This window comes from Furipterus horrens, unplaced genomic scaffold (assembly GCF_987537825.1).
Source record: "Furipterus horrens unplaced genomic scaffold, mFurHor1.1.pri manual_scaffold_9, whole genome shotgun sequence".
Lineage (NCBI taxonomy): Eukaryota > Metazoa > Chordata > Mammalia > Chiroptera > Furipteridae > Furipterus > Furipterus horrens.
Genome location: NW_028327179.1, coordinates 100,464,976 through 100,485,645, shown reverse-complemented (window position 1 = coordinate 100,485,645; position 20,670 = coordinate 100,464,976). Strand labels below are relative to the sequence as shown.

Sequence of the window (20,670 nt, the reverse complement as noted above, 5' to 3'; positions counted from 1 at the left end):
GGTCGGTCTTCCTCACATTCCTGTTTGTCCTCCCGTCTGGTTCTTTCCTTCTGGGACTTCTTGCAGCTCCTGGCAAAGGGAAGCCCCTGCTCTGTGTACAGAGTCCCCCTGGCTGGCCGTGCGGGCCCACTCGCCTTTAGGGGGCAGCCTCCCCCCACACCCCGCCTCTCACCCGAGGCCAGCACCCACCAGCTCGTGGCGAGGAGGCCCAGGTTCTGCCTCAATATCAGGGCTCGCGGGAGAAACAGACCCTGGACAAGACAGATCTGCCAAACATAGCCTTTGTGCCCGTACAGTGGTAACATATGTGTTATACACCCTAAATACCCACACACCAGTATAAGCATGTGATATTAACATCTGTATATCATGTATACTTAATGGATATGTGTCATATATCTGAATGCATGTGACTACAAGTCAGTGATGTAAGTGTACACGGTGTGTGATTAGAGTGTAAATATATTTATGTTTAAGGGCCAGCCAGCAGGTGGAAACTCAGGCAGGTGGGTGCTGAGGTCTCGAGGCAGAATTTCTTCTGCAAACCTCGGGTTTTGCTGTCCGGCCTTCAGCGGGTGGGGTGAAACCCCCGCATTGTGGAGGGCAATCTGCTCTACTGGGAGGGGGGGATCGTAGGCGCTCACCTCGTTTACGGATACCCTCCCAGCAGCCTCCGGGTTCAAGCTGGATTAAAGCCCGGAGGCCGTGGCCTGGCCACGGGGACACAGAATTTGACCATCCCCGGCCCTGCGATGGTCCGCGGAGCTCAGCGTCCGGGCGTCTGTAACACCTCCCTCCTCCGGCCACCTGACACAGGCCCCAGTGCCGCCTGCTGGGGGGGGCTGGAAAGACACCTGTCAATGGCCTGTCAGGAGATGGCTCCCCATCTGTGTCCTCTGGGGCTTCCGCAGCTGCTGGCCTCCCTCCTGGCCCCACCCCACCTGTCGCCTCCACCGAACCCGCCCCTCCCACCCCCTCCTTCCAGGTGAACTGGGGCCGGAAGAGGACCACACGCGCTGGGTCCATTCCTGTTCCTCATGTCTGTGGTCAGCGGAGGCCTGGAACGTGCGCCCTGAGGGTCCTTTTGGGGCCTGAGTGGGGAGGGGCTGGCAGGAGAGCCCCGCACCCGTCCTCAGCCGTGAGCTGGGAGACCCCGGGCCCTCTGGGACTGCGCTTAGCTCCGGTCATGCACAGGGGCCCCCAGGGCAGGACAGGCCCCAGCATAGCCCGCACTTTGTCACACCCAGGTCACCCGTTGTCCCGCCTGCGGCGCTGGGAGGATAAAGGTGGCTCTGGTTCTAAGGAGCAGTGGCTCCTGCCTTAAACTTCTCGGCCAGATTTCAGGTCTCAGTCACGCGGGAGTCCGTGACCCAGGACTCAGCACCAGGGCACTGGGTGACAGACGCCCTGTGCCCCCTCCGCAGCCTTGACTGGTGAGGCTGAGGAGCCCATGGCTGGGGGCCCTCGGGGTCCCGGCTGTACGGGGACTGTCACTGAGGGAAGGGCCTCAGTTCGCACCCTCCGGTCTGGTTTTCACGACCATGACAGCGCGGGCACTGCAGACTCACTGACCGGATGGAGGGTCTGGGGTCACCGGGGCTAAGGTGACTGGCTGCACAGAGGAGAGCTGAGGGGTCAGTGGCGGCCTCTTGACCACCCTCGAACTCCGTAGCGACTCGTGTTTGGGAGAGGAACGTACGGTCTGGCCCTGCGGGGCCCGCTCAGCGCCTGCGTCAGGACCAGGGATAGTGGTGGGGCCGGGGCAGGGGTCAGGCTGCAGGGCTGAAGGCCCGGGGTCACTGGCCGGGGGCCGGGCCAGGCGGGGAGCCGGCTGTGAAACCCATTGGGGACCACCAGGTGCAGGGGAGGTGGGGGAGGGGCGCAGGAGAGGACATGGTGCTTTGCTTCACTTTTCTGCATCTGGAAGTCTCTCGGACCACAGTCAGTGCCACAGCATCCTCCGTGGAAAATGCAGACTCAGGGACCCTCTCCGAGAGTGAAGTTAAGGCTTTCCCCGGTTTGGACCCTGTCCCGCCCCTGCTGCCGAGCTCCAGTGATTCGGGGTTTGTTCCTTATTTTATCTGAGAGCAGTTGTGTAACATGAGTGTTTTTCAAAGGCTCCAATTGACTGTGGCTCTGGTCCGCACCCCTCACTGTGGTACCAGGAATTGCCCGCTTGGCAGTGGGGAGGTTTTGTGCAAAGCCAGTCCATCTGGAGACACGTCCCGGGCCTCCCACCCGAGTTCTCGCCAAGGCCCCCAGGGCAGCAGGCAGGTCCCAGGCCTCTTACCCACAGGTCAGACACGGACAAGGCTGAGTTGTGAGGCAGCACCCCCAACCTCCCCGTGTTGGTGACTGGGAGTGGAGGAGTCGGGCAGGGCAGCGGTTCCATGTGGGAACGTCGGGGACCCTCAGTTCGGAGGCTGCCGCTCACAGCTCTGCTGGAATCTCACCGAGTGTCCACTGGGACCCACATGGCATTTGTACTGATGACCGGGCGCTTAAGATCCAGTGACCTTAGACCTCACTCAAGAACCTGGAGGATCGGCGCACAGAAGCTGATGGAGACACCAGCCAGACAGAAAGCCACAAGCCCGGCTGGGGCGTGACGTCCGCCTCTGTGAGGCATCGCCGGGGACATGGCTGGCACACCTGTCACCTGCCCTGGGTGTTGCCCAAGTTCACGAAGGCTCTGCCCCAAGGGCCTGAGCTTCGAGGGCAGGGGAGTGGATTCAGTGGTTCAGGAGCAGAAAAGGTTCTTTCCATGACCAGTCAGAGGAAAGGGAGGCTCCCTGTGTCCTCAATGCGGCAGCGCCCCCCCAAAGCGCTCCGGACCCCCCTGCTGCTTAATTCGAAAGATAAACACAGAGGCCGTGACTGCTGAGAGGCACCTTCTGAAATTATCCAGTTGAACCCCCTCATTTGACAGACGTGAAGCCGAACTCAGACGTGCCCAAGGTCCCCCAGGTCGTAAACCACAGGGCTGGGCTGGCACCGGCCCCTGGCTCCGTCTCTGAGGACAGGTCGTGCCTGTACCTGCCGGCCCCTTCCATCAGCCGTCCTGCTGCCCGGGGCGAGGGTCCTGACGTCCCCGTTGCTTGGTGTCCCGGGCTCTGCTCAGCGGAGGGGAGAACAAAACCCTCGCCCCGTGTTTCTTGCTCGGTAGGAATCAAACGGCCGGTAATGTTGACTCGTGACCCCGACACTCACCCCCACCCCCGGGTGGCCCTCAGGTGCAGGCCGGGGGCCCTGACACGGGCAGCCTCCCTGTTTGTCCTGAATCTGCGCTTTCATCAGGCCTCCGTCCAGGGTGGCCCAGCTGCATCAACAAAGAAATGTTGTTAAGACGGAGCGTCTGAAGTGCTGAGCCTGCAGGGCGGCGGCGGACCCACACGCAAGAGCCCCTTCGGTCCAGGCGGAGACGAGAGTAAGCCAGGCCGTCCCGCAGGAACGCACAGACCCGTTGGCTGTAAACAGTAGGAGGTCTGTTATCTCACGGAGGAACGTTGGGATGAGAGTCAGGGAGCTGTAGCTGAGACCCCAGTTGTACAAAGCGGAGACACGCTGGAGCGTGGACTGACCGCATCCAGTGTTGGGATACCTGACACACTCTGTTCTCCCCAAGACCGCGTCTCAGTGACTTCTAGTCAAGAAGTAACCCTTCGAGAGTAAGTTAGCGTGGTCAGCTGCCTCGGGCATGACACTGAGCCAGGGATGCTCGGCTTTTCGGGAAGAGCCCGGTTCCATCACAGCCTCTGATGCCAGGTCGGCGTTTGTTCCTGGCGCTGAGCACCCCGGGGACGTGGTGGGGTTTAACAGAAGAGCTCTGAGCCAGGACTGGGTGGACGTGGGTTCCAGGGCCTGGCTCTGGGCAAGAAGCGTGACCTCTGTGCACCCTGGGGTGACACCGCTTGCCTCTCCTCGCCGTCCGGGCTGCTCTGGGGACCCAATGGCAGGTGAGTGCCAGCTCTGCTGCTGACACCTCCCTCTTCTGTGGTCGACCTTTGACTTTGGCCTGGATTTCTGAAGACGGGTAGGGATGGGGTGCAAGGAGCTGCTTTGGGGGTCTGCTTGCGTTGTGGGCATTTTCTCAAACCTGGAGCCTTTCTTTTCCATCCTGAGGCTTTCCTGGCAGGTGACATCATCCATCCAAATCCTGAAGATTCACTTCCCCAAAGCCCCCGAGACTCCTCTCCCGGACCTGTGGCCAAGGTCTGAAGGGCAGTGGGTGCGTGATGGCCAGCCCGGAGTTTAAAGCTGTCCTTGGCAGAAACTGCACCTTCAGCGCCTCGTGGTGCCTGGTCCGGTGGTCTGCGTCCCCAGCACCCAGGGAGAGCCTAGCTGGCTGATAGACTGGGCAAGGGCAGAGGGCCGGGGTCGGTGAAGCAGTGGGGGGGGGGGGGGGGGCCTGGGTTCTGGTGGGAGTTTCCAGGTGAGAAACCACACGGGCAGGGCAAGCCCCACAGCCAGGGCCTCCTGGAACGTCAGCCACCCTGAGAGGCCAGGCCCCAGTGCTCCGACCCGGCCATGGCCCTGTGGCCGTGGTGAGAGTCCCCCGCACCGGCCTCCCAGGTGTACCCTGTTTCCTCGTGAGCACTGGGAGATTAGAATCGTGGAATGCGGAGTGGGGGAGCCTTCCTGCAAAAGCCACCCCGCGTGCCCAGGGGCTTCCCTGTGGGGACTCTTGACCCGGAAAAATGCAGCGCCAAGGAGTGGGTGCGCGGCCGTGGCCGGTCTGACGCTTGCGCTCCGCTGGGAAATGGCTGCCCCCCCACCCAGGGCAGCCTAGGACAGGAGCAGGCCAGCACCCTGCTCTCGGCTCTCAGCTCTCTTGGGACTGTCTTGACCTGCGTCCCTGGACTGCCAGGGCCTCCGTAGCTGGAGCTTGATGGCTCTCAGGGCTATTAGGGGCGGCGTGAAGGAGCGTTTAGGAAAAACTTCAGCTGGTGAAACTGGGGGGCTGAACAAACGTGTGAGCATAACGAGTGTTTCAGACCGGAGAGGAGCGCCCCACGCCTGGCTGGTCCTCCCTCCCTGGGGCGGAGTCACGCGCACCAGCTTGCTTGCTGGTCCCCGGGGTGGACGGTGCGCCCCTCGTGCCCGGCTGGTGTGGGGGTTTCCTCGTCCAGGGGTTCTTTCAGGGACATCTGCACGCCTGCTGCAGGCCAGGGAGATAGGCTGGGAACAAGATGGACAGCTTTCCCGCCCTTGGGGAGCAGGTCTTGTAAGGGAAGCAGACGATAGGGGAGGAATGCCGGTGTGGGGACAGCAGTTCTGCCCGAGGCTGGGACCGGCGCAGATAACGCTGGAATTGGGCTTCGCAGGCGCAGAGGAGTTCTCGCTGAGCCAGGGGGCGGGGCAGAGAGGCGGGCAGGGCCGGGCGCAGTCGGACGGGGGCAGCCTGCAGGGCCACATCCTGCGCAGCCCTGGGCCGAGGCCGCACTGTCCCGGGCGGGCTGCTCTGGGGGCGGGTGGAGTGGCCCTGAGCGGGGACACCTGAGCCGCTGGGACAGCGCTCCAGACAAGCCGTGTTTGGAAAAGCCACAGAGGGCCTGCCTGCGCCACACCACAGACCGGGCAACACATGTCCCCGGTGAGACTCAAGTTCCCCTGGAGATGCTGCTGCGCAGCCAGGACCAAGGCTGTGAAACAAGCCAGCACCAGGGAGGATGGGTCTGCCGCCTGCCTGCGGGAGGACCCGGGGGTTCCAGCCGACCAGGTGGGGAGCGTGCCCCGGGACAGCGCGCAGCCCGTGGGGCCCCGGGGTGGGGGGTGGGGGAGGGCAGGTGCCATGTAGTGCGGCTCGCGTCTACGGGGTCCCTCTTCCTGGAGAGGTTTGGAGGCGGCTTGAAACAGGGGAGGCTGAGGGATGGGCACAGCACGTGGTAGGCAACCGGGGAGAGAGCCGGCAGCAGCGAGCAGACCTGGGCCCGGCAGCACGGGGGGAGGGTGCTGAAGGAAAGGGACACAGAGAACCACCAAGTGTTCGCTGAAACCAAGACACAAATAACTGCAAAGACATCTCGTGGGTGCGGGTTGGTATATGTCGCCAGGCCAGGCGGAGGAGTGGGGCGGGGGGGAAACGCCGCCTTTCTGTGGACGTGGCGAGTCTGTGGCCGGCTCCACGCCCCCCACGCCACTGCTCCTGGCCGCTCTGTCATCGGCAGCACTCGGCCGTTCTGCCCGGACAACCAGCCCACTGCGCCCTCCTCGGACTCTTCCTCAAGGGTCCCTGTCGTGTTGTGAGCCGCTCTGCTGTCCGTCGGCCACTCCCCAAAGATGGGTCTTCTTCCTCAACTCCCGCCGCCCCTCGGCTCCTTCCCTTCCTGCTTCTTAGTCCCCGCCTCTTCTTCTCGCTCCTTCTACCTGGTGTTGGTGAGCAGAGGCAGCGGCTTCCTGTTCTGAAGGGAACATGGAGAGCGGCCATGACCTCTGAGCGGGGCTAGTGCGTCATCACCACCTCCCACCCCTCGGCCGTCCACATCCCTCCCTGACGGTTGATACTAGAGAGGGTCAGGACGGGGGCGGAGACACACTAGAGCCAACGTGCAGCCCCTGTACAGGCGGGTGGGTGCCTGAGGGCCCCTATCATGACTGCGCTATTTCCATCCTAGGACCTGAGCTCCTTCGCCATGCCGCTCCTGGATGGAGACCTGGAGAGTTCAGAAAAGCACTCTTCTCGTAAGGTAAGGCTGCCCTTCTCACAGCTCGCCTGGGGTGCCACCAAGGCAGGACTCCCTCAGCGAGAGCCTAAGACACACTTCTACCTGCATATCCAACCCGTGCTCCCACCTGCACAGCCACCTGGGTTCCCACCTGTGCTCCCACCTGCACATGCACCTGTGCTCCCACCTGCATATCCACCTGTGCTCCCATCTGCACATACACCTGTGCTCCCACCTGTGCTCCCACCTGCACAGCCACCTGGGTTCCCACCTGCACATACACCTGTGCTCCCACCTGCATATCCACCTGTGCTCCCACCTGCACATACACCTGTGCTCCCACCTGCATATCCATCTGTGCTCCCACCTGCACATACACCTGTGCTCCCACCTGCATATCCACCTGTGCTCCCATCTGCACATACACCTGTGCTCCCACCTGTGCTCCCACCTGCACAGCCACCTGGGTTCCCACCTACACAGACACCTGTGCTCCCACCTGCACAGACACCTGTGCTCCCACCTGCACTTACACCTGTGCTCCCACCTGTGCTCCCACCTGCACATGCACCTGTGCTCCCACCTGCATATCCACCTGTGCTCCCATCTGCACATACACCTGTGCTCCCACCTGTGCTCCCACCTGCACAGCCACCTGGGTTCCCACCTGCACATAACACCTGTGCTCCCACCAGCACATACACCTGTGCTCCCACCTGCACAGACACCTGTGCTCCCACCTGCACATACACCTGTGCTCCCACCTGTGCTCCCACCTGCACATGCACCTGTGCTCCCACCTGCATATCCACCTGTGCTCCCATCTGCACATACACCTGTGCTCCCACCTGTGCTCCCACCTGCACAGCCACCTGGGTTCCCACCTGCACATACACCTGTGCTCCCACCTGCACATACACCTGTGCTCCCACCTGCACATACACCTGTGCTCCCACCTGTGCTCCCACCTGCACATACACCTGTGCTCCCACCTGCACATACACCTGTGCTCCCACCTGCACATACACCTGTGCTCCCACCTGTGCTCCCACCTGCACATACACCTGTGCTCCCACCTGTGCTCCCACCTGCATTTCCACCTGTGCTCCCACCTGTGCTCCCACCTGCACATGCACCTGTGCTCCCACCTGCATATCCCCCTGAATTCCCACCTGCACTTCCCCCTGCAGGTCCATCCTACATGTGTTCCCTTTGGTGGTCTCCTGGTGTGGCCTGGAGACGGGGCCTCAAGGGAAAGCTATCTGTTGGACAACAGGCAGAGGCCTGGAAGGAAGAGGAGTGCCGGCTTTGTTGCCCAGGACCTTTCCTCGGCACGGCCTCCTCCTGGCTCTAGAGCCTTGGCGGGTCTGATCTGCAGTGGCCTCCGGAAACCTCGTGTTACTCGGGGGCCAGGGCTTTGCTAGCTGCGTCCCTTGTAGTGTGTCCAGTCACCTTCACGCCCCCGTGCCTCGGCCCAGTGTCCTCACTGGCTGGGTAAGGACACTGACACTTACGTCACTTGTCACGCTGCTGAGACCTGAGCTGGCATTCCAACCCCAGGCTCTGTCTCCAGAACCCGTGCTCATGCCACCTGCCGTGGGGTCGTCTCCGCTCCCACCACGCTGCCGCTCACCCAGGCCCACGCCACCCACCACTCGGAGCTTCTCCTGTTCATTGGTCTCAGGATTCGGAAGAGCTTCAGAAAGCCCGAGTCCCGTGGGTCGGCGGCACGGTGGCGAGACCGAACACCCTACACACAGAATCTGCGTACATTTCCTATTCAATGGTTAGGAAAAGAAAAACTGGCACCTCTGTGAGGACGTGAGTCCGAGCTACATGGTTCTCCTCGGGCCCGGCCTCTCTGCCTCTGCGTCTGTCTCCCTGTGGCCCCACTGGCCCTTCAGGTCACAATGGGGAGTGACAGAGGGGGACCTGAGGCTGAGGGTCACTGAAAGAGGTGTCTCCACAAGCCAGGAGTGAGCGAGCCCATAGCGTCCTGGAGCCCAGTGTGGGGGCGCCCTCTGGTGGTGGAAGAGCTCACAGGGATCATGGGTCTGGGCAGGCACCCCAGGAACCAGCATGGGCAGGGTGGCTGCCCTGCATGTGAGTGTTCGCCTGCCTTCCCTGCACCCCTGCGGTCACCGGGGTCTCAGTGCACTGGATGACTCCCTGCCAGGCGTTGTCCCTGCCCCAGGAGCCCGGTGGGAAGTCAGCCATGCGGTGAGCCTAAGAGACTCCGGCCTTGTTCACTTGCTTCCTGGCCACCGCCAGCCGCTGCCCTTCAGTGCCACTGCACCTGGGAGGCGAAATGCACCCCTGCCCCGCGCTGGGCCCTCGGGATGCAGCCTGGCCCTCGTCCTGAAGAGGGCAGAACCTTGTCCCAGTGTGGTCAGACCTCAGGGAGGGCCCACGTGAGGCCTCAGGAAGCAGAGGCCGGAGACAGACGCACAGACAGGTTGGGGGAAGGGCCCGTCATTCTGAGCCGTGTTGGCTGCCTGCCTGTCCTCCCCTCCCCCTCCAGGAAGCCCCTTCAGAGAGCCGGGCAGAGGTCCGCAGGCCCCGGGGTGGTGCCACCCGGCCTGGGGATGGGCTGTGTCGGGGTCAGGGGCTCCGCCCGGACCCCCGGTGGCCACCCGTGTCTGTAGAGGAGTTTGGGCCTGTGTCTCAGGCCGGGGCTGCGGAGGCGCAGCTCCGTGGCAGGGAAACTGGAAGGGCAGGTACGATAGTGATAGGTCCGGGGCAGCGCCAAGGTCTGAGTGAACCCGTCCGCATGTCCATCTCTCCGCAGGCGGACAGCCCCTTCGGCTCGGGCAGCCCCTCCAAAGGCTTCTTCTCCAGGGGTGCCCAGCACCGGCCCTCCAGCCCGGTGTCTGCTCCCATGAGGCCCAAGACCAGCCCCGGCTCCCCCAAGACCGTGTTCCCGTTCTCCTACCAGGAGTCCCCGCCGCGCTCCCCCCGCCGCATGAGCTTCAGCGGCATCTTCCGCTCCTCATCCAAGGAGTCTTCCCCGACTTCCAACCCATCTACCTCGCCCGGGGGCCTCCGGTTCTTCTCCCGCTCCAGAAAAAGTAAGACATTGATGCTATTCTTCAGGTGGGTGCCGGGCTGCTGGGGACTTTCTTCTGGCCACGTGGCCACGGTGCCACCTACGGGCACAGCAGAGCTGGCCCGGTGGCTGTTAGTTGGCGCTCAGTGCCCAGGTCTGTGTCTCCCCCCGGGAGCAGATCTCGGGTTTCCACGTGCCGGCCCCTGCCTACACCAGTCCATCAGGTGTGGCCGGGGCTGTGGGGTGAACTGTGAATATCTGACAGTCAGGGAGGCCACGGCCTCCAGTCTTTTCTGAGAAACAGCAGCAGCCCGAAGCTAAGGTTTGTCCCCTGCCTGGAGTTGGGGGCCCCACCCTTGCTGGGGGTCTGCCAATTGGCCTGGTGGCGACGGTCCCGCCCTGGGGCGGTTAACTGACCTCTCTGTTCCGGAGAGAGATTTTTAGGATCGTAAATATTTGTGGTCTAAGTGGAAACTGTTCTCTGTTGAGCACCGTTGATGGTGGTCGGAAATATCCGAGGCGAACTCTCACGTGCGCGTCTCCGCACCCTTCCCGATTCTTTCTGAGGACGTAGCAGGTTCCTAGTCGGGAAGGCAGTGATCTGGAAGACCGGCCCTCGGGCACGGAGGTTTGGGGTGCCTGCCTTTATGTCCGGACTGCGTTGGCATCGAGGCCTGCGGGCCAGTGCGGGGTGACCCGGGGGCCAGGCCAAGTGCAGTTCTGATCCCCACGATTTACAAGGAGAAGGCGGCTGTCTCTCTTCTTTCTTACCTTTTCTTTCTTTTTTTTTAATCCTCACCAGAGTATGTTTATTGATTTTTAGAGAGACAGGAAGGGAGGGCGGGAGAGAGAGAAAGAGAAACGTTGATCAGTTGCCTTTTGCATGACCGGGGATCGAACCTGCAACCTCTTGGTGTACAGGACGACGGTCCCACCCACTGCGCCACCCAGCCAGGGCTCTTTTTAATTTTTTATTCTTCCGTGGTGTGGGGTATTGTTCCTAGTACCCCGGAAGTTGTCCCCCATGATGACTGAAGTGTAAACACACAAATGTCACAGAAGTGATCCCCATGGAGTTGGGAACCCTACGTGTGAAGCCTGGTAGCATGATGTTCTGAGCTCGAGGGAGCCTCCGGGCCTCCTGGACAGGGAGCCTGAAATTCCCAACATTCCGTCACGTACCACCTCTCAGGGGCGGGGGCAGCAGACCAGACCGACACCAGGGTGTCCTGCCGCTTCAGAGGAGGCATCGTGCCTGTGTTGGGAACAACAGAACTAGGTTTCCTGGGGCGGCCATGACAACGTAACCCAGCGTGGGGGCTTGAACAACAGAAGTGTGTTCCCTCACGGCTCTGGAAGCCAGAAGCCATGCACCACAATGTCAGCAGGGCCCTGGCTGGCGTGGCTCAGTTGGTTGGAGCTTCGTCCTGCAAACCAGAGTCATGGGTTTCATTGCCAGTCAGGACACATACCTGGGTCGTAGGCTCGTCCCCGGTTGGGGCGTGTATGAGACGCTGCCAGTCAGTGTTTCTCTCTCACATGGGTGTTTCTCTCCCTCTCTCCCCCGTCCCGTCCCCTCTATGAGCATGTCCTCCGGTTAGGATTTAAAAATAAAAAAGAAGATATGAGGAGGGCAGGGTTCCCTCTGAAGAGTCAGGAAGAGTCTGTCCCACACTTTTCTCTCAGTTTCTGGCGTTGCCAGCTGTCCCTGCAGTCTGCCTCTCGTCACATGGTGGTGTCCCTTGTCAGGTCTGTCTGTGCCTCTCTCCTCTTCTTATAATGACAACAGTCCGCTGGATTCAGGGCCCACACTAGCGTGTGAGCTTTCTTAATTCATTGCATTGGCAACAACCCTGGTTCCAAATAAGGTCACGCTCTGGGGTTCCTGGAAAGGCCCGGATTTGGGGAGGACACTTCCACCCGGCGCACAGGTTATGCGGGAGAAGCCTTGATCTGCAGTTCACGTCACAGGCTCGGGTGGCCGGCCCGTGAAGACCAGGTCATTTCTGAAGATGGAACGGGGCAGAGAAGGCATGGGGGCTGGTGTCTGCGGGAGCCCGCAGCTGGGGCGTTGGGTCGAGAAGCTGGGCCAGACGTCCCGCTCCCTGGGAAACAGCCCACGCTGCCCTTTTCTGTTCGGTGTTTTAAAAGGCTCATCGGTGTCCTTGGCCAGAAAATACCCAGGATCGAAGGTCTGTCTCCTAAGATGCTTTGGCTCAGGTGTGGGTGACTTGGTAAGGTCCTTCCTGCCTTCTGGGGAGGCAGCTGTCAGCAGGGCTCCGGAAAGCTCTGGAATGACTGACAAGCATTGGTTCGGCCAGGGAAGGCCTGGCCCCAGAACTCCGGCCGGTGCGGTTGCCCTTGAACCAGGGGGCCCAAGACCTTGACTTTCCCTAAATGGAAAACCAGCCCTGCGCAGCCCTGTTGTGGATGATGTGGGAAGGTCCAGGCCTGTGTCCAGGTGGAGTGTACCCCGCTTCCCTGGGGGGACCGTCGGGCTCCTGGCCGCTTGATTCTTTAATTGTGCATGGCCTCGGTGTGCGTGGAGGGTCCATAGTCTTCCCGCTCTTCCTCAACTTCGCTCTGTTCCTGGATCGAGGGGCCCAGACCGTCGGTGGCTCCCCGCTGCCCCGAAACTGATTTCGCGAACTTGAGCCTGAGAGTAATGCCATCAGCCTGTGAGGAAGGTCTTGATGAGAAACAGCCCGTGACCCACCGTGCCCACTGTGGGGGTGCTGTAGAGAGACTGTCTGTCACACGGACCCTGGGGAAGGCTCTGTCTGGTCTGGGCACCAGGACTTCTGAGCTCCGGGGATGTTCCGTCCTCAACAGACACTCATCATGAAACGGCCCGGTGTTCCCTGTCGGCGTGGCCTGCTAGAAATCTAGAACCAAATCTGTGCGCAGGGCATCATGGGGTGCGTTTGTAAGCCTTAGTTCTGAATTCATTTTAGATCCCTTTTACTTTTATTCCACTTAAACAAAGAAGAAAGCCAATTCTGTGGTAGGATTCAGAGCTATTTACAGAATTCAAAGAAGAGCTGACTGCTTAGGATTCAGGAAGGGGAGGAGCCTGGCTGGCCTAGGAGCCTTGGCAGCAAGAATTCATGGATCTTTCCACAGGGTTCAGAGAACTCCATCTTTGGGTCTCTCCAGGTACCATCTCACATTCCTCATTATAGGGTGTGTGATTAGCCCAGCTAGGACCCCGGAGCCGATCCGTTGTTCAAGAAGGATGTAATTTCATATAACTAAAGTTTGTTCCTTCATCATTGACAATAAGTATAACTCTAAACCTAGTGTACTGGATAATCACAAATAATTATAAACGCTTACCGTGTGCATTGTAATTGCATTATATGTGATGGTTTTTTTAAATCTTCACAAAAGCTCAGTAAAGTAGTGTTTTTACCATTTCCGTCAAAGTGGAAACAAAGGCACAGAGAGGGTAAGTCACTGAGCAAAGACCACACAGCTAGTAAGTAGCAGAACCAAGATTTGAACTCAGGTGGCCTAACTCCCGAATCCACACGTAACCCAGCTGGAGCGACTCCTCTCTGAAGGAGTGGATTTCTGGGATGTTAAGCCAATGATCGGGCAACTAGCTGGCCATTGAGGGGGAAAAGCACAGAGGTGATTCCTTGGTCATTTTTTGTACCAAAATAACTTCATGGGGAACAAAGCTTAAACGATATTTCGATGCCCCCAGACATGGTGGCTGTTTTAACCTTGGGGTGTGGGCCTCTGTATAAAGCATGCAAACGTATGTTTATAAATGTGATGTAACTGTTGATTGACACGCCTTCCTCGCCGTCCCCAGAACCTCACAGGCCTGACTCGCAGCGCTTTCGTACATGGATCCGGGGAGAGGCGAGCGGAAGGACTTATATTAGGAGGGGCAGGGGACTGTCTCATGGGGTGTCAGGCCAAGGAGGGGAGGCTCGAGCAGGTGGATTGGGTTTGGGGGATTAGGAGCGTTCGGGAGGGTGAGCTGAGCGGGAAGCCCCATTCCAGTGCTGGGAAGGACAGAGGAACAGGGTCGGCAGGGGTGAAGGACTCATTTCAAGGAGCGTGGCTGTGTTTGGAGAACACAAGCCCATTCCCAGCGCCCAGCTGCCCAGCTGCCTGTCCTGACAGGCCCCACCCTGTTGGCCGAATGAAATAGAAGGCATCTCCACAGTTACACTGCTTTTGCTCCGTAAGAAACGTGCCCGTCACCAGGCGTTGCCTGCCCTTTAGCTGCTGTGAAGGTTGACGTGGAGCCCCGCCTGCCTGGTGAGGGAAGATGCGCCAACCCTCAGCCGTCCCACACGCCCCTGTCATTGCCATCTCAGAGACTGGCACCCAGCTCTGCCTCGGGCCTTCACAGAGCGCTGCGTCCCGCCTTCTAGCCTGGGGGGTGGGGGGGGGGCCGCATTGCTGAGCCTGGGGTCTCTGTGAACTTCCTCCAAGGTTCTTCCTTATTCTTTCCCTTTGCCCCCCAAGAGCCAAGCAGGGCTGCGGGGAGCTGGGGGACGGGCCGCCGTGTGTCCCGAAGGTTGTAGGAGTCGAGGCCTGGCTTGTGAACGCGTGGACGAGCCGTAACCCAGCGCCGAGGCGTTGGCTGTCCTAGCGTCTGTCCCTCATCCTCACACCCCTCCGTGGCCGTCTGCGCTGGGATGCTCCTCAGAACACTCACCCGCCCGGAAGGCCAGCACCGGCCCCGGGGGACAGAATGGGTTCCGGCCTTGGCACCAGAGGCACCCTTGTCGCGGGGCTTACTGTCTGGGGTCAGCGTCTGCCGGACGTGGGGTTGTGGGACGTCCCACGGGGGCGGTCGGAGGCCTCCGGGCCGTGGCTGTGCGCTGACGGATTCAGGTCAGTCTTCTCGCCCACTGCGCGCCGAGCACTGGCCTCCCTCGCACACTCCGGCCCCGCGCTCCTTCGTGCCAGGCTCTTAGAGAAACACGGGCCCTTTCTTCTCCGTCTGAATCGCGTTGGCTCAGAGGCTCAGTGTGCGGCCAGCAGAGTCTCAGCAGGGACACAGCAAAGGGACCTCGCTCTGCGCCTTCTCCGGCAGGGCCCTCGGCCTCCCGGTGGGATACTTGCTGACAGGCGTGTACCTTCCAGTGAGCAGCGGGGCTGTGGCCAGGCAATGTGACTTGGAAGAGAATTGAGAGCACCCCTGCAAGGGACCCCTGCGATGAGGAGGCAGGCTTCTGGGACGGGACCTTGGCCATGGCCGCGTGCCAGCACACCACCCTCCCGCTTTCCCACCTAGCGTGGTTTTACTGCAGAATCCATCCTTCACAAGCGTCTTCCAGCAGGAAGGGGCGCTGGCCCCGGGGACTGTGCTTATGTAGCCATGGTGACGAGGGACGAGCAAAGGCTCAGACCTGCAGTCAGTGCTCCTGCGCCCCCCGCCCCATCACACCCTTGTGTGAGGAATGAGGGTGGGTCTCTGCGTCCTTCCCAGAAGACTGGTGAGGGCAAGTATCCTGGGTGTCGCAGAAAAAGGGGATGAACTTGAGCCTGAAACGGCTGCTTATCACAGTTTCTGGAGGTAGGTTACTCCCCCTGGGCCCTGCTCACGACAGACGCTCAAACCCACTGTCGAGTGTGAGGAAGGCCCCTGACCCCGTCAGCGTCCGGTGAGCGGGTCTGGAAGGCAGGCGTCATACAGGAGTGGCCGTCAAGTTCGCAGACCAGGGTTAACGGGGGAACTCGCCAAGGTAACGAAGTCGCTTCAGGCACTGTTACGTGGGTTATAAAAATACACGATCTCGCTTAATCCTTACGGTAACAGTGATGGGTCTAAGTGTGTCCCCTCAAAAAAGATACGTTGATGTCCTGATCCCTGGTGTCTCTGATTGGGACCTGATCTGGAAGCAAAGCCATCACAGGTGTCATTAGTTGAGATAAAAGTCAAACCAGAGTAGGGTGGGGGCCTGATTCCGCAGGGCTGGTGTTTTTTTAAGATGGCAATGTAGGGAGAAGGTCACGTGACAACAAACGTATTGATTAGAGCTCTGCATCTACAAACTGAGGACCCCAAGGGGTGCCAGCAACCGCCAGAAGCTGGGAGAGACCAGGTGCCTCCCCTACAGGTGACCGGGAGCACCACCTGGCCAGAATTGGCCAACCTCGAGCTTTTTCTGGCTTCGTGGCCAAGTGATCACTAGGGGGCGACGTAGCCCCACTGCTGAGCCAGGTGCCGGCCGCAGGTGGGCCTGCCCCGGGGACAGAGGTTAGACTCCCTGTCTCTGCCAGGTGTTCCCAGCTTGGGACGCTCGCCTTCACAGGCAGCTCCCAGACAGACAAAGCTGATGTCGCCGAGGAGACATGTCCACCTCACACCTGACCAGCCTGACCAGGCCTTTCCCATCGTCCCACACTGAATACGTTTGTCCAGAGTTGCCAGGGACGCCAGATGCAGCAGCGAGCCAGTGAGTCCCTGCTCTTGTGGGGTGACATTCTAGGGAGAGGAGGAGATGAGAAATAGGTGTGTCGCAAGGGTGGGGGGCAGTGCTGCTTTAGGCAGGCCTGTCATGTGGGGGCATTTGAGCAGGGCTGAGAGGTGGCTGCCAGTGGGCATGTGGGGGAGGGGCTGGGCCTGAGCAGGGACACCTGTGCACCTGCAGGCAGCAGCCCAGGCAGGTGCGGTCAGGAGCTGGGTGGGGCCCTGCAGGCCAGGGCAGGATTCTGGGTTTGTTTGTTTTCAAGGTTTTATCTATTTGTTTTCAGAGAGGGGGGAAGGGAGGGAGAAAGAGAGGGAGAGAAACATCACTGTGTGGTTGCCTCTCATGTGCCCCCAACTGGGGACCTGGCCCGCAACCCAGGCCTGTGCCCTGACTGGGAATCAAACCTGTGACCCTCTGGTTCACAGGCTGGTGCTCAATCCACTGAGTCACAGCAGCCGGGGCAGATTTCATGTTTTTATTGAGTGATCAGGGAGCCATGGCCGGTGTTCCTGAGGCAGTGACTTGCGCTCGGAGGGGTTAGTGTGGCTACCGTGCCGTGAGAGATGGTGGAGAGGGATGTGGGGGGCCACCGGCGTGACCTGGAGATCAATCACAATGGTTGAGACCTGCCCCCCACCCCCACCCCCCACTGCCCTGCCTTCTCCAGAAGGCCTTACCTGACTGGACCTGCCCTGAGCCAGCCACTGGGCTCAGAAATGTGACTGTCCCTTTAGGTGTCTGTGCAGTCCGTGTTCCCAGTGCTGGGCTTCTGTTCCTTCTGTCTTTTGGAAGGTCGCGTGTCTAACGTTTCAGGTGCCTGCCTCTCCTTCCCCCAGGCTCTCTGGGGTCCTCCCCGGTGCCAGCCAGAGCTCCCTTCCTGGAAGGAGCCCCAGGGTCTGGGCCAAGGGTGCGTCTGGAGGTGCATGTGTGTCTGGGTGGAGAGCACAGCGACTGGAACCTGCGAGGAGAGGGCTGGTCACACCCCACTGTGACGGGGGCCCTGGCGCTCCCTCTGTCTCTTCCCTCTGTGGGCCCCAGGCCGAGAGGCACGACGCCTGCGTGTGTGTGTGTGTCCCCCCCACCCCCCCCCGCTCTCAGACCAGAGCCCACTTCCAGGGAGGCCTGGCAAAGGTATTCAGACTCTGTCGCGTACTGGCACGTTCAAGGCGGCACACTCGGGGTGTAGTTGACACATTCTCAGCTGGGAAGGGGTTTCTAGCATCAGAGCTGGATGTGGCGGACATTCTTCAGAATCAGTTTTCATCCCAGAACCCCACGGTCATGCGGCCACGGCTCTCAGGGGCTGAGGGGCGCAGCATTTTGCTAGCTGGACCCCACTGAGCAAGAAGGGGCATCTAGCCCTGGCCAGAGGGCTCGGTTGGTTGGAGTGTTGTCATAGGTTGCAGGTTCGGTCCCCAGTTGGGTGTACGAGAGGCAGCTGATTGACGTTCCCCTCTCTCTCTCTCTCTTGTCCTCCCTCTTTTTCTAAAAAATGAACAAACATACCCTTGAGTGAGGATTTAAAAGGGGAGGGGCATCTGTGTGGCTGCAGTGCACCCCCAGTGACCGCTAGTGGCGGAAGTTGGCCCCACTGCGCACTGGGACATTCTCCTTGTCCTACCAGAAAAACGGTGTTGAAAATCGCTGACCAGGGTGGCCAGCTACTCTGATTACGCCGAGGGCCGCTGCAGGTCACAGCCGCGCTGTCTGTAGGACAGGCAAGAAGGAAAAGGTGACTACAGGCCCGGGCACTCAGGGCGTCTCCACCGACCAGGAAGGACACGCACAGCCAGTCCCAGCAGCGGTGTAAGGCTTTCTGAGAGACTGCAGGCCCCAGCATGAAGTATGACTTATGTTGTCACCCAGCACGCGTGTGGCTCGAGGCCACTTCTGACGAAACAGTGTTTGCCCCGGGCCCTGCGTTCTGTGTTCCGTTCGGCTCCCGTTTGTTTTCAGAGCCAGTGCCCTTAGCCCACACAGCCGGATTCACGCGGGCCCTTAGGAAAGGGCCGCCCTGCGTGCTCACGAACAGCAGGGTGGGGTCGGGGTGGCTGGACGCACGTCGCCCGGGGAACTTCCAGGGTGCAGAGAGCCAGGGGCCCTAACCCTGCCTCCTTCCTTCCCTTGTCTCGAATGCTGATCCCAAGAGCGTTCCTAACACGTGTCCTGCACATCAGTTCCCTTCTCAGAGTCTGCCACGCGGGGAACGCACAGCTCTTCTTGAGGTCAGCAGGTGCTCTTCCCTTCAGTCCTCTGCTCCGGTGCCCCCAGGCCATAGTAACCATGGAAGGAAGGAAGGAAGGAAGGAAGGAAGGAGCAGATTCATGAATGAATGAATGAGTGGATGAGGAGGGAAAGAGTGAATGAATAAATGAATAAGGAGGAAGTGGCCGATTGAATGAATGAATGAATAAGGAAGGAGTGGCTGAATGAATGAATGAATATGGAAGTAGAGGAATGAATGAATGAGCAGATGAATAAGGAAGGAGTGAATGAATGAATGAATGAATGAGGGAGTGGCCGAATGAATGAATGAATGAATAAGGAGGGAGTCGATGAATGAAAGAATGAGGCAGGACTAAGCCTGGCCTGAGCACTGGTGGCCCTAGTTAGGTCTGGGGACAGACACTCGCCCTGCTCGTGGGAAGTTGTACCAGGGACCCTGGGTTTGTCCCCACATGTTGCCAGAATCCAGACTTAGGTGGCTTCTACCCTGTGCCTGGCTAAGTGAGAGCTTCCCCGGCTGGGCTGGGCTCCACAGCCTGGTTCTGAGCTGGGAGCATGCCCTGCCCTCCGCAGACACCCCCTGAGTCGCCCTGGCTCAGCGGAAGCCGGGGCCTGGGGCCCTGCCCTGACCAGCCACGACCGGAACCTTCTGGATCCGGGCAGCTGGTGAGGTCTGACTCCCCGGGCTGAACAGACTTCAGAAGAACGTGACTCATCTTGCCTGCCCACAAAGAAAGGAAAAGTATGCGTGGCATCTGAGTTTCCTGAAAAGTTCAGCCAGCACTCTGCAGAGCTATGCGGCCTGGCACTCGTGCGGTCCCCGGGGAGGGAGCCCTCTGGCGGCTGTCACGCAGAGGTGCCCGCCAGGAGCCACGGGGCACCGTCAGAGACGCTGACAAACGAAGCGTCTTGCCCTTTTTAAAAACCACAGTTGATCTTGACAATTTCAAACGTACAGAAAAGTGGCAAACACAGTACAAAGAATCCTCACGTACCTTCCATCCAGTTTCCCCAATTTTAACCTTCTACCCCCTTTGCTCATGGCCTCTCTCTCAGGACAGATTTGTGTGTGTGACTCTGAAACCCAAATGAGCCCGAAAAAGTTGCAGCCGTGATGTTCCTTTATTTCTGAGTCCTCCCAGGCAGGTCTCATCCAGCCTAGGACGTTCTCCTACCTGCAGCTTCCTGATCGAAGCCGGGAATTTACAGACTTGATTCGCATTTCACAAGCTGTCTCTGCACCTCCTTTTCTTGGAAGCAGCAGCCCCTGACCCTGCCCTGCTCTCGGCTGTTCCTTCCCTTCTCCGTCTCTCTTAATCCTGAATGGCCCTCACTTTCTTTCATGCTTTCAGCATTTTTCTAGATGACACAGGCCGGTCACTGCGCAGCCTGACCTTCAGTCTGGGTTAGCTTGACATTGCCTCCCAGTTAGATTCGGGTTTGCTGGTGGGGCCGGAATGCCACACACCTGGGGTCCTGTCCTGGGATCACAGCGGAGAGCAGGCGCAGTCATAGACCCGAGCCCTTCCCAGTGATGCCGGCTGACGGCTTGGGTCAGGGAGGTGCCTGTCACATTCAAGTTCCGCACGCAAAGAAAGGTACTGCTTTCCCTTGGCGAGCAATAACTATTTCATGGACTTCGACTTGGGTATTGTGTAAATATCGTCTTGTAAAAATTGTTTTATCTTCCCCCAAGGACGTGCTTACTGATTTGAGAGAGAGAGGAAGGGAGGGAAAGAGAGGGAGAGGAACACTGATGTCAGCGAGAAACAGGGATCAGCTGCCTCCCGCATGCGCCCCGACTAGGGACTGAATCCTCACCCCAGGCGGGTGCCCTGATCAGGAATCGAACCCGAGACCTTTCAGTTAACTGGATGACACTCCAGCCCACGGAGCCACACTGGCCAGGGCCGAATACCTTATTTCTCACCCAACTTTCTCTTGCTAGTTTCAGCATCAGTCAGTTAATCTTTTTTTTTTAATTCCCACCTGAGGATATGTTTATTGATTTCTAGAGAGAGAGAGAGAGAGAGAGAGAGAGAGAGAGAGGAGACATCGATGTGAGAGAGAAACATTGATTGATTGCCTCCTGTATGCTCCCCAACTATGGATTGAACCTGCTTATGTGCCCTGACTGGGGATCGAACCCACAACCCTTTGGTGCACTGGATGACGCTCCAACCCATGGAGCCACCTGGCCAGGGCTCAGTTATTTGTGCCTGAATTATTCATGTGGTGGCTGCCGAAAGGCGATTTTCTGAGTTCGTTGTTCATTCTACGTGGATTGGTGAAA

General features: G+C 59.6%; 1 protein-coding gene across 1 annotated transcript in view; it reads left to right on the top strand.

Moving 5' to 3' along the window:
* Nucleotides 1-20,670, top strand: part of PRKAG2 (protein kinase AMP-activated non-catalytic subunit gamma 2) — a 172,055-nt gene that overhangs the window by 50,720 nt on the left and 100,665 nt on the right. The window contains exons 2-3 of the mRNA XM_090286923.1: nt 6,615-6,686; nt 9,454-9,733. Of these exons, the coding sequence (XP_090143049.1) occupies nt 6,615-6,686; nt 9,454-9,733 (352 nt within the window). The remainder of the gene's footprint in view (nt 1-6,614; nt 6,687-9,453; nt 9,734-20,670) is intronic.